At 51.5% G+C, this 14,782-nt stretch overlaps 1 protein-coding gene across 1 annotated transcript in view; it reads left to right on the forward strand.

Moving 5' to 3' along the window:
* The window catches only part of LOC122394479 (phospholipid-transporting ATPase VA-like), a 74,654-nt gene extending 66,590 nt beyond the window's left edge, over nt 1-8,064 (forward strand). Inside the window, exons 19-22 of the mRNA XM_043391367.1 lie at nt 524-628; nt 2,617-2,807; nt 4,701-4,856; nt 5,693-8,064. Coding sequence (XP_043247302.1) covers nt 524-628; nt 2,617-2,807; nt 4,701-4,856; nt 5,693-5,756 — 516 coding nt within the window. The 3' untranslated portion in view covers nt 5,757-8,064. The remainder of the gene's footprint in view (nt 1-523; nt 629-2,616; nt 2,808-4,700; nt 4,857-5,692) is intronic.
* Nucleotides 8,065-14,782: the final 6,718 nt, after the last annotated feature.

The following is a 14,782-nucleotide window of genomic DNA, read 5'->3' on the forward strand; positions in this document are numbered from 1 at the left end:
GACTCAATATCACGTCTTCTTCGCTTCACTGTCATCCCAATGTTTGGCTCCGTCTGTGAAGAATTCACTTCCAAATTTATGTGCGCGGACATGGATAGATTATACGATCGTTTAGATCTCGCCAGTTTGGTCTGTCTCCCATCTCTTGCACCGCACTGGTTCGGGGAGACGTGTTTAGTCTCGAGTTCGGCACTGTTTCTAGAGTGTTCTCAAATCGTGTGCACTGTGTACTGGTGTCCAGGCCTAGGCCTAACGGCCTGATAAGTGCTGAATAGTGGGATTCAGTTGATATTATCCTTTGATCGGTTGGGTCTTCGCTCAAGTTCTCCCCTTTGTCCCTTTCCCTCTATCCCTTCCGACCAATCTCCTTTTTCGTTCCCTGTCATTGCTGAATATCTAAGATATGCCTCTCACCGCCACTTTTCGTACACATTCATATCTCATCCCGCCTTGGGTGAACGCTCAGTCGTAGGTATCTGCCGCTGTATTACTAACGAGTTCCGTGCCACCGCCATCCCCACAGGCCTACGAGGACACGTCGGTGGACATCTGGGAGTTTGGCACCACCGTCACAGTAATGTGTCTGGTGACCATGCTGCTACACGCCTGCATCGAGATCAAGTCATGGGTGAGTGTCCCCGCCTTCCCCTCCCCCATCCGCCCGGTAGGATGGATCTCGGTGGCCGTATGTACAGTCCACAGCAAAAATAATGTGCGGTTTCAGTCATGGGTATGTTGTGCTTCTAAAGCATAGGGGCGATTAACCAGATTACAATGAAACTGTAAATGTTGCTTACATGTATCGTCACCATTGCAGAGGCCTCTTGCACCAAACTACCTAGCTAGGTAGAATCGGCAAAATACCTACCTAGTAAAACTACCTACGACGGTAACTTCTCTTGCACCATCCTACCTAGCTACCTAGGTAAACTTGACAGCTCGCGTTTTTAGGATTTGTTTTGATTGGCTGTTCGGCGACGAATTATTCGTGGGCGCAAACAAATAGTAAGCAAAGAAAACTAATAAATGGATATTGTTTTTATAAATATATATTTTGGTATTATGAAATCATTTTTCATTTATGTAAATACCGATGAAAGTTGCCTAGATATCAAATTATTTGAACAAATAGGCTTCGTTTCCATGGCAACGAGTGAATCTTAAATGAGGCTGTTTTGTTACGGAGATTTATCGCATTGATACGGAGAAGCACCTCAGTGTACCCATGGAGCATGTGGTCAATTATATTATTATTCACTCATAAAGGATTGATTTATCATTGTCTAAACATTTTATAATGCCTAATTTACATAAAAGTACCCGTGGATTATCATGTATTGTGCCTTTTATTACTAATTGAATCATTTTACCTAAGGTTTTGCTAGTTATTTTGGAAGCCCGAGTTTACCGTCAAATCGTCAAAAATTCCTCCGCGAGTACTTCTTTCCGGCTTTCGGTGCAAGAGGAAAACCACCGGTCGGAGTTTAACAACTGGTAAGTTCCGATGCCGCTCGGTAGAATTTCTAGGTAAATTTTCACGGTAGCGTTTTTTGGTAGGTAGTTTGGTGCAAGAGAATTTAGGTAAAATCGGAATTTACCTAGGTAGGTAGTTTGGTGCAAGAGGCCTCTGCTTGAACTTTATCCATTGACGTCTTCTTTTCGATCACTCCGCATTAAAAAATCGCCAGTCAAAGCCATCCATTGAGATTGGTAAAACCGAACATTACTTTAGCGGTGGGCTGTACATTTTAAGGCAGCGGTCCCGCCCCATTCGTGTAGCGCGACTGGCGTCTTGGCAAACTAACGCGCAGGTGGCGTCTGGTGCGGTCGCCGGAAGGTCGCAGTTGGTCATCGAGAGGTGATTGAATCTCTGTTGGTATGACTTTGAATGAAGTCTCGCCCGGTCATGGGGCTGATAGAAGTGCTAGCCGACATCGGCATTCAGCTACAGATTTCAGAGCGTGTTGCCGGAGTATGTTTTGCGTTGAAGTCCACAGGCAGGTAGACGATGTTCACATGATGTGATAAGAGGTCTGCCTCCCGTGTTGCATTCATGAGGTGCTTTACTACGATGCCGGATCACGGATGTGGGTCTTCAGATTCACTGCAGCAGGGGATCCAGAGAGTCATGGGTAGCGCAGCGCTCTAATAGACAGGCTTGACAGTGAGGAAAGCGCGCGAGAAAGAGCGAGTGTGCAGAGTGTCAGGAGTGTTGGGGACTGTCCATCGTTAGAAGGGACATTAGAGGCTTATCTGTATGCCGTGGCTCACTGCTGAGATGGTTTCTAGAAAATGCAAAGTGGGAGTGCCTGCTACGGGGAAGCGCAAAAGACGCTTATCGATATGGGTAGTTGTGTAACCGCTGTTTCGAGGAACTATAAACAAATGCGAGAACTTGCTGCGATGTATGTCGATCATTTGCAGAATTTATTTCATTGTAAGGGTTAGTTAAGAAATATGGAATGTATCCCGACTTGTATCTCGATTTGACCTGACGTGTAGGTGCATTTCACGCATTAGTATTTCCCCTAGGCCCTACCCCAGCATTACCTCCCCCTCCACCGCCCTCGCGCTCTCTCCCACACACTAATAACCTCCCGTTCTCTATATTCACAGACGTGGATCCACGCGGCGGCCATCGTGCTCTCGCTGGTGTTCTTTTTCGTGTTCGCGCTGGTGTACAACGCCGTGTGTCTGGCGTTCCCGAGCCTGGCCGGCTCCTACTGGGTCATACAGATGGCTACGACGGACTCACCCACTCTGTACCTGGCCGCCGTCCTGGCCGGAGTCACTGCCGTCCTGCCTAGGTGAGTTAGATGCCTAGGTGAGAGTAGACCTGCCTAGGTGAGTGGGAGTAGTCCTGGCCGGAGTCACTGCCGTCCTGCCTAGGTGAGTTACTGCCGTCCTGCCTAGGTGAGTCACTGCTGTCCTGCCTAGGTGAGTCACTGCTGCCCTGCCTAGGTGAGTTAGAGTAGTCCTGGCCGGAGTCACTGCCGTCCTGCCTAGGTGAGTGGGAGGAACGCATAAATGGGTATTGGTGGAAAAAATACGGTTGATTTTTATCCCTAGAAAAGCGCTGCATATCTGTTCCGAAAAGAGGAAGAGAGAGAGAGAGAGAGGGAAAGAAAGAGAGAGAGAGAGAGAGAGAGAGAGAGAGAGAGAGAGAGAGAGAGAGAGAGAGAGCTTGGGTCAGCATTTCAAAATTTGATAGCTGTCATCGCGATTGACCATAGATACACATATGCAACCCACGCAGTAATCATGCTTGCCATCGCAATGTTTGCGGTTTCGGGTGGTTAGATGCCTCGTGGCCTGTCTCATAAAATACGATCGATGACTTCACGTCACGAACATTCAGCTTTCCGTCTGGAGATTACTGTCGTGCGGTTATCGCCAACGCATCTGCCGCCGAGGCGGATTACAATGTGTTCCGATAAGCATCTACGGCGTGTTGCTAGGCACGCCTCTGTGCTGGCTCAACTGCGGGTGCCTGTGGGTTTATCAGCTCAGTTTTATGACTTTTCCTCGACCACCGGTGGAACAGCCATCCCGTTCGGCGGGTCTCTCGATCAAACGCTGACCGCAGACATTTGAATGACCTCTAAAATGCATTCCGATCGTCGGGCGCGTGCCGCTTTAGGTAGCCGGCCTCCCTCCCCCGCTCTTCTCTGAAGCCCGACTCGAGTGCGACCTCTCCCCACGAATTCCGTACCGGGGGGGGGGGGGGGTGACGGGCGGCCGACAGTTCCGGCTGCTGCTGTCACAGACCATCACACAGGCGGCCGTGTGACGGCTCTGGTGACGGCCGTGACAGGACGAACGTCACGGGCTGGGTAGCGGGGCGTCACGGGACATGGGTTGAACTGTGCGTGGGTGCAATGTGCTATTCGAGTTTAACAGGCTGGATGGTAATCTTGCTGGGTTGAAACTTTAGAGCTAGGCTGCATGCAAGGTTGTAAGTCATGTGATGTAGTTCACCGACCGACTCTTGTCTACATCTGCCCTTCATGGCGTAATCTGCCCATGTTCAATTACACAAATTCAATATCCGTAATTCGCATTAAAATACAGCCATGTATCGCATGCGATCTTCATAATAGAAATATTGCATTATTTCTCCCGTGACCCCTCCCGCTACCATGACTCTCGCTCCTAACTCACCTGACTCACCGGTCTGACTCTGACTCACCGCGACCTGACCCCGACCAGGTGCGGCGCTGCCACCCCGACCCACCGCCCGGCCGGCCGCCGCGCCTTGTCCCAATCCCTCCGCACCATATGGGGATAACGTATGCGACTGGGGCGATGGGCCGGTAGACGGACGGGCTGCGCGGTCGGTCGGGGCTGTGGCCCGCCGGCCGGTCGGTGGGGGATGGTTGGATTGGAGACTGGGTGGCTCCGTTCGAACGAATATTCGATTGAAATGTGCAATGGAGCTGTAGGGTCGGATGACAGAAATTTGGAATCATTTGCGCAGTGAGCATATATTTATCTTGGAAGTGTGCATCCGTATATGAATAAGTGTCATTTTAATTGCCAGTGTTCCTACTGCAGTATCCAAAATCACATACTGGACTCTGTCTTTCCATCTGTCCAGCTACCCATCAATCTATCTGCTCTCTTACCACCTGTCCGTCATCTGTCGTTATGCCCGTATCATAACGATTGTCTAACGATCTTTCCCCCTCTGTCCTCCACAGACTGGTAACGCGGTCGTTGCAGCACACGTTCCGCCCGTCGCCGGTGGCGCGTGCCATGCTGCGCCGCCGCCGCGCCGAGGAGAGCCACCCGATGGAGGTTCTCTCCACGGTGCCCTGGTCCAGCAGCACGTCACTGTCGTCCGTATCCGTGGTCAGGTCAGTGTCTGGGAGAGAGTTTGTGTCGTCCGTATCCGTGGTCAGGTCAGTGTCTGGGAGAGAGTGGGGGTTTAGTGTGTCGTCGTATCCGTAGCCAGGTCAGTACAGGTGGAATACGGAGGGTACCGGTGGGGACATGAGGCAGGCCGGGGAGGGGTCGAAACTCGGAACGGAAGGTGAGGGGATAGGAAAGAGTGAAAGGTGGAAGAGTGTTCGTGATAGATATCCAGATGTCCGTCTTCTCCGAAGGTGGCCTTTGCGCCATTACGGCGAACCTGGCTATTCCAGTTTCCACAATATGCAAATTCACATTTCATCCATAAGTCATAGCTGCCTGGAATCCGCGGTAGCCACCGGTTGGTCTTGCTATCACGATATCACTGGCTGGTATTGGCTGAGGCCTGTAGCGTGGTGCGGTCGGTCGTAGCGGTGTGGTATTTCCGGTCTAGACCCGCGCCGGGCCGGGCCGGGGAGGGGGTAGGGGCCAGGTGTTATATACTGCGGTCCCTGTGACGCCAACTGGCACGTGACCTGGCCAGTGGCCACCACCGTCTGAATGTGTGGGTCAGGCAACTGAGAGCAGACAACAGACAGAGGAGGGATAGAGGGAGGGAGTCATGGGGATTTCTAGTTGGTATATGTATGGGGTGGGTTCGGGAATGTCAGGGGGTGTCTGGTCGGTAATAAGCAGCGGATGAAAAGACTAAGGTATGATGGTACAACTGCTGTGAAAGTTGACTTTTCGTGATCGCACTCTGTAGTATTCCTATTATCCTCTCTTTCACATTATTGCAAATCCACATTCTGACTTTGTTTCGTTTTTGTTTCTCCCGCAGGACGAGCGAGTACAGCGGGGTAGGGGAGCGTCTGGAACAGAACGGCATGCCCTCAGTGGCGTGATGAGAGCGCTATAGGAGGACTACATGCCCTGTGAGGACCGTCTGAGGACCGACCGTCCCCCGGGAGACCGGCTGAGAGGACGTCCCGAGGACTTCAGTCTCCGTGGGACGATCCGAGGACTCTCTGTCCCCGGAGCTACCGTCGGAGCCAACATCTCGTTCCTTTAGGACGTTCTGCGGGCTCCAGTCCTCTTGAGGACAGTCCGAGGACTCTGTCCTCCGAGCTACCATCCCGCCCCCGGGGACAGTGTGAAGACTGCAGTCCTCCTGGGGACGATCTGGTCCTCGTGAGGACCTTCTGTGATCCCGGCTGCGCTGCGGCTGACCGGTCTAAATATATTCCGTCTGTGATAGTGGTCGGTGGGTGCAAGTGCCTTGGGAGAGCGACGCTCATGACGCCCTGAAGACTGACGTGACGCCGCACCAAGAATAAGGAGGAGCCATTCCTAGGTCATCGGACTGTCTGATCTCTCGTCTGGATATCTATGTGTCGGTTCTGTCGGTTCTGTTGATTCTATCCTCCACTTTCACCTATCAAATACTGTGTTTTATTATCTTCGGGTTCAACCAGCCTTCTTTGATCCTGTTTTATACCGCCTCTCTTCTGCGGTTTCTACCGCCTTGGCATGGACCCGGCGTCTGCCCGACCGTTTTAATCATGTTAGCAGTGCGGGCCATCATTCCATCGTTGGCGATAGCGCGTCGACCCTACTGGTTGAGTGATTGATTCAATGCACTATTTATCCCAGCCCGTATGCCTTCGTTTGTGCCTGCATTTGTGTAATTCAGCACGGAGAGTGGCCGTTGTCACTGTCGAATCGGTTGTTAGTGCCTCAGTGAGGCGCCACTGTACTGTAACGGGGTTATTCGTTTTCGTGGGTTTTGATACTTGTTTTGTATTGGTCGCCAGTCTAGCATGCTATTTATTATATATCCCGGAGCGCCGCGGAGGTTAATGATAACTAAGCGGCGGTTGTATGTATGTGTTTGCGGTACAGTGCTTTACCCAGCTGCGGACCGGCCGAGTGTAGTGTGGTCGCCTCGGGCAGCCAGTTGTTGGTGTCGTGCTGAGCTCGCGTGGCGTGCCATGTGTGTGCTGTCTGTCCGGGTCCCGGCCGGCCCTGTGGTGCGACCTGGGCGGTCCGGCGGCGGTCGGAGCGGTCGGTCAGAGGTGTGGTATGTCGCCGCCCGCCGTCCGCCGCTGTTACGCACCTGTTTTGTTGGTGTTGTTGTCACGGCACTGAATGTCCGAGCCTGCCAATGGATTGTGTCGTGATGTGTGGACACTCCCCGCCCTCTCCCCACCTCCCTCCGTCCCTCTCTCCCTCCGCTCCGCTCGCTCGGCAACTGACCAACCTTCTTGTGCCAAACTGGTGACTGACCTGGCCTCAGGCCGCGTCCTGACCACTCCTCCCCCGGGTGTAACGAGTACACGGCGCTCCGTGTCGCAATATCTAGGGTCCAAGACAGCACCCCCTTATCTCCCTTCTCTCCCAGCTCCCCACTCTCTCTTCCCCACCCCTTCTCTCCTCACCACCGTGCCTTTGCCGCCTGTGGCCGGCAGAAGCCGTCGCGGTCAATCTCAGAGGTCCACTGTTGCTGCCTTGACACGATGGCGGGGTGGTGTCTGTCTCACGGGCTAGTGCACGCGCACGGGCCTTGATGTTCAAAGGGGACACTGGTAAAAATTGGCACGCACGTAATGGTGATCAAAAGCACGGGGCTCGCGGTCGTACTGGTTCTTTTTTACGTTCGCTTTTTTACAGCATTCCTCGGCCAGCTCTGAAATTGGTTGCGCCTTTGAAAATGAAGATTGGATGAAGTCTTCAGATTATCAAAATGACCTTGCCACAGATTTACCGGTCCGTGGCACCTGCCACCGCGAGCGGGGTTCTCTAAACTATCTTCTGTCGATGTTTTCCTCGCGGAATTTTCTCATTGCCGTGTTCTTTCCCACTGTCATTGCTTCCAGCCTTTCCTTTCATTGGTCCGTCATCATGTTCGAAATATCGACTTTTCTCTCTGACAAGTGACAAAAACGGTTTCCTGACCTGACTATTCCATCCCGGTCTTTGTCTTTTCTAACCTCCAGCTCCCCACCACAACGTGCCACGTACCTGGACTATCATGTTGACCCTGTGACCCCTCGTAACCCCTCAGTGACCCCCGTGACCTCGTGACCTGTCCAGGCGAGCTGGCAGGTCGCCCAGAGCTCAGTGCACATTCCATTCGCTCGTCCCCGCCACCCCTTGTTGTGTCGGTGTGGTCGCCTATTTTGGGAAATAAATCGAGATGTGTTATTGTACGTACGCGTGCTGTTTGGAGCGGAGTGACTCGGCGAGTTGGAGGAGTTATGGGAGTGTTTGTCACGGAGTGGAGTGAGAGAGACAGTGCTGATGAGGTGACTGGCGGAATCCGCGCCGAGATGATGGATTAGAAGGCGGAGAAACAGCCAGTCATCGCGCTCATTTCCGCTGGAAATGCTCGTGTCGAATGACAAAACACAACAGGCGTGTGTTGGCAGCTCGAAGCTACATGTTTCTCTTTACGCACGGTTGAGAATGTGGCTAGAACGGAAAAAAATCAGAACGCCTGTTGTCCCATATCGGAATATGTTCATATCAATCGCTTTGGCAAATTATTTTTTGCACTTAGCGACGCTTTGAGACTCGAGTCTTTACAACAAATGGTCACGGCCCTTTCTGGGTTATCCTAGTGAACATGAGTTCAGAGTTACCTTTCTGAAGTTCACGTAACTACCGTCTATCGGCTGTGCTATTGTTAAATGGAGCGTGGGTGTAGCATCGTGTTAGTAACCGGTCGGCAAATGAATGATTAGGTTTCGACACGTGGATTTACGAGTTCATCGAGGTACTTAGTAAGGATTAATGTCGATTGAGAACGACGAGGGAACTGTGCTGCTCCTGCTGGGGCTTTAAACGGTTGCGAGAGCGACTGCCGTGATTGAGTCATGTTATCGGCGCTTTGTCCGGTCACCCACCCAGCAGGACGGCCCGGCGTCATCCTCAGCTCCGCCCCCCCCCCCCTCCGCCACTGACAAACAGGTGATAACTCGCAGCGGGCGGTCACGTGACCTGGGGCGATTCGTGACCGGGCAGTCACGTGACCGGAGCTCGGCTGAGGGCTGCCACTGCGGGGCGCGTGGAAGCGTGATGCCCCGGGGCTTCTGCTGCGGAGAGCGATGATCACGGGAGCTTGTTCAGGTGACAGGAAGCAGGCGGTGACTTTGACGCTCTCGGGTTCCGAAAGTTTGTAAATGCGCTCTCGCTCATAGGATCTTCAACTCCCGCTGTGGTTGTTAGGACGTGACGTTTCTTCAGGGAGCAATGACGCGCCTGCGTGACACCGAAGTAATTTATAGCGTAAAAAGGGAGAAACTCCACTCATATTGCTTGGTGACAATAGCCCGCTGTCAGTCCGCTGCGGTGCAGTCAAACGCAGCCTGTGCTTTGGAGCATAACCTGATGTTTTCTGGTGAGATTCCCAGAAAAACGTCTCTCCTGCGCTCACTCACATACTTACGTTCGTTGCCGACATAAATATAAGTACATTTTTTACCCATGTCTTATAAAAATGGGTACCTACAACTACAGTGAACAGAACCATCGCACGTTTCGCAAGTAGGTGTCATCAGTCGTCACTCTAAATTTGTAACTGTTGCCGCTGCAATCGGAGCAGGTTTCGCCGTGAAGCTTCTGCCGAACAGGTTGGCGGCAAACTTCTTATACCATTGCGGGCGCGATGTCGATTTAATCTGCTCACTTCTAAATCGGCTTTGGCCGTGTTCTGGTAGTGGCTCAGCACTTCTACTCAGTGGTTGGAGCCCGACGGGACACGTGCGAGGTGGCAGGAACTGCAGCTGACGGTGGTTATCAGTGATTACTGCTCGTCGGTTCTACACTGCTGCTCACTTGTGGTTACTTTTGGTTACCCATTGGCCGGGGTCGCCTGTGGTTATCGGTCATCGATTAGTTAGTTGGTGTTCGCGTAACTGATCAGAAGGTGTGTATGATTCATTATTCAATGCACAGGGTTACCGGTTAGGTATGTCTGTAGAAGGTTTGCGGTTTCATTAGTACCTATTGCTTTTATTTCCCCAGTGACGGTAGTCACTAACCGATGGTTCACAATGGCCATCGCCCATCATCTTTCTTCCTTCAAAATTATCATTAATGGTCATATATGTTGCCACTTAGCTGTCCTGGGAGCCAACCTGGCGTCACCGCCGATCACCATTTTCACCAACATGTTCACTGGCTGTCAGCGTCACTGACGTCGATTGTCATCCCCTGACGTCAGCTCCAGTCATCCCGTATGCACCGAACACCCCACACTGCCATTGCTCAGCGACTACATGATATATTATCCGGTGTGATGACTTAACCCTGCGTCTCAGTAGAATGTCGAGCTGTGGCTGGATTGGATTGTGGACCGCGAGCTGACGGCATGCGGTATTCTGACTGTCGGTGCGCAGACCGCAGTTATAGTGCAATCTTTTCGGACCACTAATCTTGTATAAGCTGTAGGCATCTCCTTACTCGTGTAGGCTGCTTGTGTATTGGTCTTTGCATCTCTTCCGGGCGTTCGAGCATCTGTATCGAATTTCAATCGGGCCGCTAACGAAAAGCTGATTAGAGAGAAATCTAGGAGTGGCATCGCTGTTTTGATATAACCGCCTCTGCGGAATATAACCGCCTCTGCCCTTAACAGAAGCATTCCATGACCATCCGCAGATTGCATCAGCGCGGTGGAAGGGCGTTTGGCGAATGGGCTGACCGTTATGAGGCTGATGTTTCGGAGCAGAGTGGGGCACTTCCGGCGCCGCGGTCGGCGCAGTGACATTTCCGGCGCTATGAGAGAGCTGTTTTACAATTGCGTCACGGGCCGCGGGGCCGCCCACATTCAGCGGAGCAGACTGGGGGAGTGTGGGGGATCGGGGGACCGGGGAGTGGTTAGAACAGGGGTGGAGAGGACGGGGTGGGATGGAGAGTGATAGCGACAGGAGGGCTACAAATCTGTGATTGATTTATTTTGCTCTTGTGACTGTGGTGATGATTGTGGTCCATGACTGAGCGATTTTGTTGGTTGACTTTCTATGACTGGTCTTTGCTGGTCTCCAGCTTTACAGCTTGTCTGTGAACATAAATTTAAATCGTTCATAAACCTATATGAACCTTATCACAAACCACATCCTCTCACCCTCCCAATACGCTTATCGCCCATCACACTCTACGGAAGATGCCCTCCTCGACATTGTCGGATGGACAGCTGAAAAGATTGATGTCGGTCACCTTGTGTCACTAACATCGATCGACTTGAGCAAGGCCTTCGACAGCGTCGACCACCCGATACTGCTGGACAAGTTAGAGTGGTACGGTGTATCATCCAGCTGGTTCAGCAGCTACCTGTCCGGTCGCTCCCAACTTGTCCGTGGAGGATCCTCAGCGGCTCTTCCTCTCTCACATGGAGTCCCCCAAGGCTCTATAATCGGTCCCATCCTCTTCCTCATCTTTATCAACGACCTACCATCTTTCCTGCCCCATGGTAGACTAGTATCCTACGCAGATGATACCCAAATCCTAGACTCAGCACCTAACAATCCTGACGAACTCCAAGCGCTGAGGTATCGAGCCGAAAATAACGTTGAATGTCTTCAGCAATGGTTTAGTAGAAACAGTCTGAAAATGAACGCAAGCAAAACTTCTTTCATTATCATTGGCACAGTAAATGCAGTTGAAAAAGCATCATCCTTCACGATTCGGATAAATAACGAAGAAATCCGGCCACAAAAACATCTAAAAATCCTGGGCGTTGAATTCGATCAGACCCTCACCTGGGAGCGCCACATATCCTCAGTCGCCCGGCGTACCAACGCAATAATCATATCTCTTTTCAAAATCCGATCTCACCTCTCAAATGACATCCTCAAAATTCTTGTACAGACCCACGTCCTCCCTCACCTTCAGTATTGCTTGTCAGTATGGGGTGGGGCGACACGCACCCGCCTGAACCGACTGCAGAAGGTCATAAATTTTGCCGCCCGACTGGTATCTGGTTTACGCCGAGGCGACCATATATCCCCCGCCCTCGCGACGCTTGGGTGGCCCGATATCGACACGCTAGTGATGCGTCGCGACGCGATAAACATCTACCGCGCCCTACATGACCCCGCAGCCCCCCAGCCGCTCAAAGCCATGGCGCGCCCTCGCCAAACAGTGTGTTCGCGTCGAACGCGAGCCACCGCCGCCGGCGCTGCGGTACTCGCGCCCCCTCGCCTCCAGCTGACGACCGCGCGGCGACTTTTTCCTTACCGAGCCGCCGTGTCATGGAATAAACTTTCGCGTGTGACTACACTTTCCACGTCACGTCGCCAGCTCATGACCAGGCTGGAACAGTGACAAATACCCTCCTTATCTGCTTGTTTTCAACTGTGTTACTTTCATTACATGTATGTGTGTTTGCAAACGTATGTTGTGCTGTCAATGCATCGCCATGTTAACTGGGCTCGTAATAGCCACCTGTGGAGAGTTTCCAGTATAAATACAATACAATACAATACAATATATGCTATTGTTATATCAGTGGTGCTAGTGAAACGGTTATCATCAAATCAGCATTGAACACATTACTCGTAAGTCAATGAATCCATAATTGAACCAGTTAGTAAGTGTCCATTTATTTTGTTTAGCCGTGGTAAGTGTGAATCCGTGTACTTCATGCCGTATATCAGCTGGTGCTCCGCCGGATCGCGTGCTATCCGGTACGAAAATAATCCTCTGGCCTGGGTGGAGCTGTTTGCCGTGTGCGCTATCGGGAGGCTCGGAGTTAGCAGAAGCCACAGGGTCGGCATGCGGTTCTCGCGTGCTCAGATGCAGACAGGCGGAAAATGTCAATATTCACTGCTGCAGCTGTTATTATTGCCAGATCTCGGGAGATATCAGGGGAGCAAAGACCTCTAGATCTGCAATATATTTATGCTGAAGCGTTAGAGATAGAAGAAACGGATTCGAGTGATCTATGCTCATGCTGACGTTCGGTACCAACGAAAGCAAAGCGTATTGTTATGCGACTTGAAAAGTAGAGTTTACTTTTATAAACGCCTCTGTATTGATCAGCGGCTATCATGAGCATAAGTCATTGAAAAGTTCAGATAAACTACCAACTACTCACGTAATCCATCGTCAATCTTAGAAGACGACACCCAGATAGCCAGTCTAGGAGCCAGTGTTCACTGACACGACACTATTTGAAATTCACACAGCCTGTGAGCTCGGCTGGTGAGCTCAGGCGCCAAGGTGCGCCGATGTCGCCGATATCCCCTAGATAAGTGAGCACCTGACAGCGGCACACGCATGATGGATGTGTCAAACGCCTCATCTGCCGAGACGTCCGTCAACTCCTCGGCGATGGTGATTTGTTCCCTTCAACACCGCAGCGTAGCTCCGACAGATCGCCAGACAACACTGCGGGACGCTCACACGAGCCGAGTGCCTGCGTGTCTGCCGAGATCTCGGTCCGTTCTTTGCGTTCTGACAGCCATCTCGGCCTGCAAGGCCGCCGAGCTAGCCAAGCAAGCCGATTGATGTGCGGCGTGCGGCGCTGCGTTCCGTTTATTTTCACATATCACCGCTTCGCCGCCCGGCTGAAAAGCTCGGCGGGGGTGCACTCGCATCAGCGGCGCGCCCGTGCTGTGCACTGCACGCTGCGTGCACATCGCTGGCCGAGGGCACGAGCCTTCGCCGAGCGGGTAAACATCCTGTCGGTGGAGTGTCGGCCTGAGACACCCCGCGGCTGTCTTCCGCCGAGTCGCAGACGAGTCGGCGACTGGTGGCGGTGCTAAAAATACGCGTCATCTGCTTATTTGTCGTTACAAGTAACGGGCGTGGTGATAGCCGGCCGGCCGTTCGTTTCTCATTATGTCAATGTGGTGAGACTTGGTGGCCAGACGTGTGCACCGAGTGCTGAGAACAGAAACGTTAGTTGTGACGTTTTGCCGGGTAACGTGTAACATATGGTATTGTTCCCCTAGCAGCCCGTGGTGGTATTCGATATTATACACATGTCGTGGGACGGCGACGGTTATTTATCAATGTTAATGTTCCAGCTGTCCCCTCGTTTGTCCTGCCGGAGTGCAAGGACAGCTTTTGGGAAGCAGTTGGTTTATGTTTGCAAGTTTGTGTGACTGCCATCCGACTAAGTTTGCTGGGAAGCACAAAGTCGCATAGAAGTTCATATGTTCATAGAAGGCTTGAATACCCACAGGGCATATAAGATATACTATACCTATAGGCTTTGGACTTTGGTTGCATTTGTATCAAGTTGACTTATGGTGTTCGTGCCTTTTCAGTAACATCGCTGTTTGTTTTCCTGAAGCGAAATAAAGGTCATTTTTGTGCGTTGCTGCAACGTTGCCCATTTTGTTTCTATGCGTGCAATTTTCTTTTATTCATGTCACATGGCTGTTTTCCAGTGGCGGATCCAGGGGGGGGGGGGCAAAATGGGCATTTGCCCCCCCCCCAAGCGGCATAATTTTAACATTACGCCTATGGACGATGCATGGAAAGAATCGATAAATTGTTATGGTTTCCCCCCCCCCCAAAAAAAAAAAACTCTGAGCTGGATCCGCCTCTGCTGTTTTCCGATGTTTGGGTAAACTCAGTAGGTACAGGACTGCAATGCTGATGTGGACAATTCATGGTTTTGCGATTATGATCATGCAAAAGAGAGCAGCTACAAATTTTAGTCCGTCAATATTCAATGTTTTCTGTGGAATTACCAGCCCAACAAATTTCGGCGTCTGCTGCTTTCTTTTGTAGATTGTGCCGATTTGATTTCAAAATAACTTCATGTTGTCAGGATTATAATGAAACTATTTGGTAATTTCAGTCAAAACTGTTTTGATTATTACACTGGCGCGAATGCCTATGTCAAAGTGGTCGCATAAATTGCTGTAGGTATGCGGAGACTGATAAACGCAACCGGTTTTACCTCAGCCAAAAAGTGCAG

The sequence above is a fragment of the Amphibalanus amphitrite genome, unplaced genomic scaffold (genome assembly GCF_019059575.1).
Source record: "Amphibalanus amphitrite isolate SeventyFive unplaced genomic scaffold, NRLGWU_Aamphi_draft 000594F_arrow, whole genome shotgun sequence".
Classification (NCBI taxonomy): domain Eukaryota; kingdom Metazoa; phylum Arthropoda; class Thecostraca; order Balanomorpha; family Balanidae; genus Amphibalanus; species Amphibalanus amphitrite.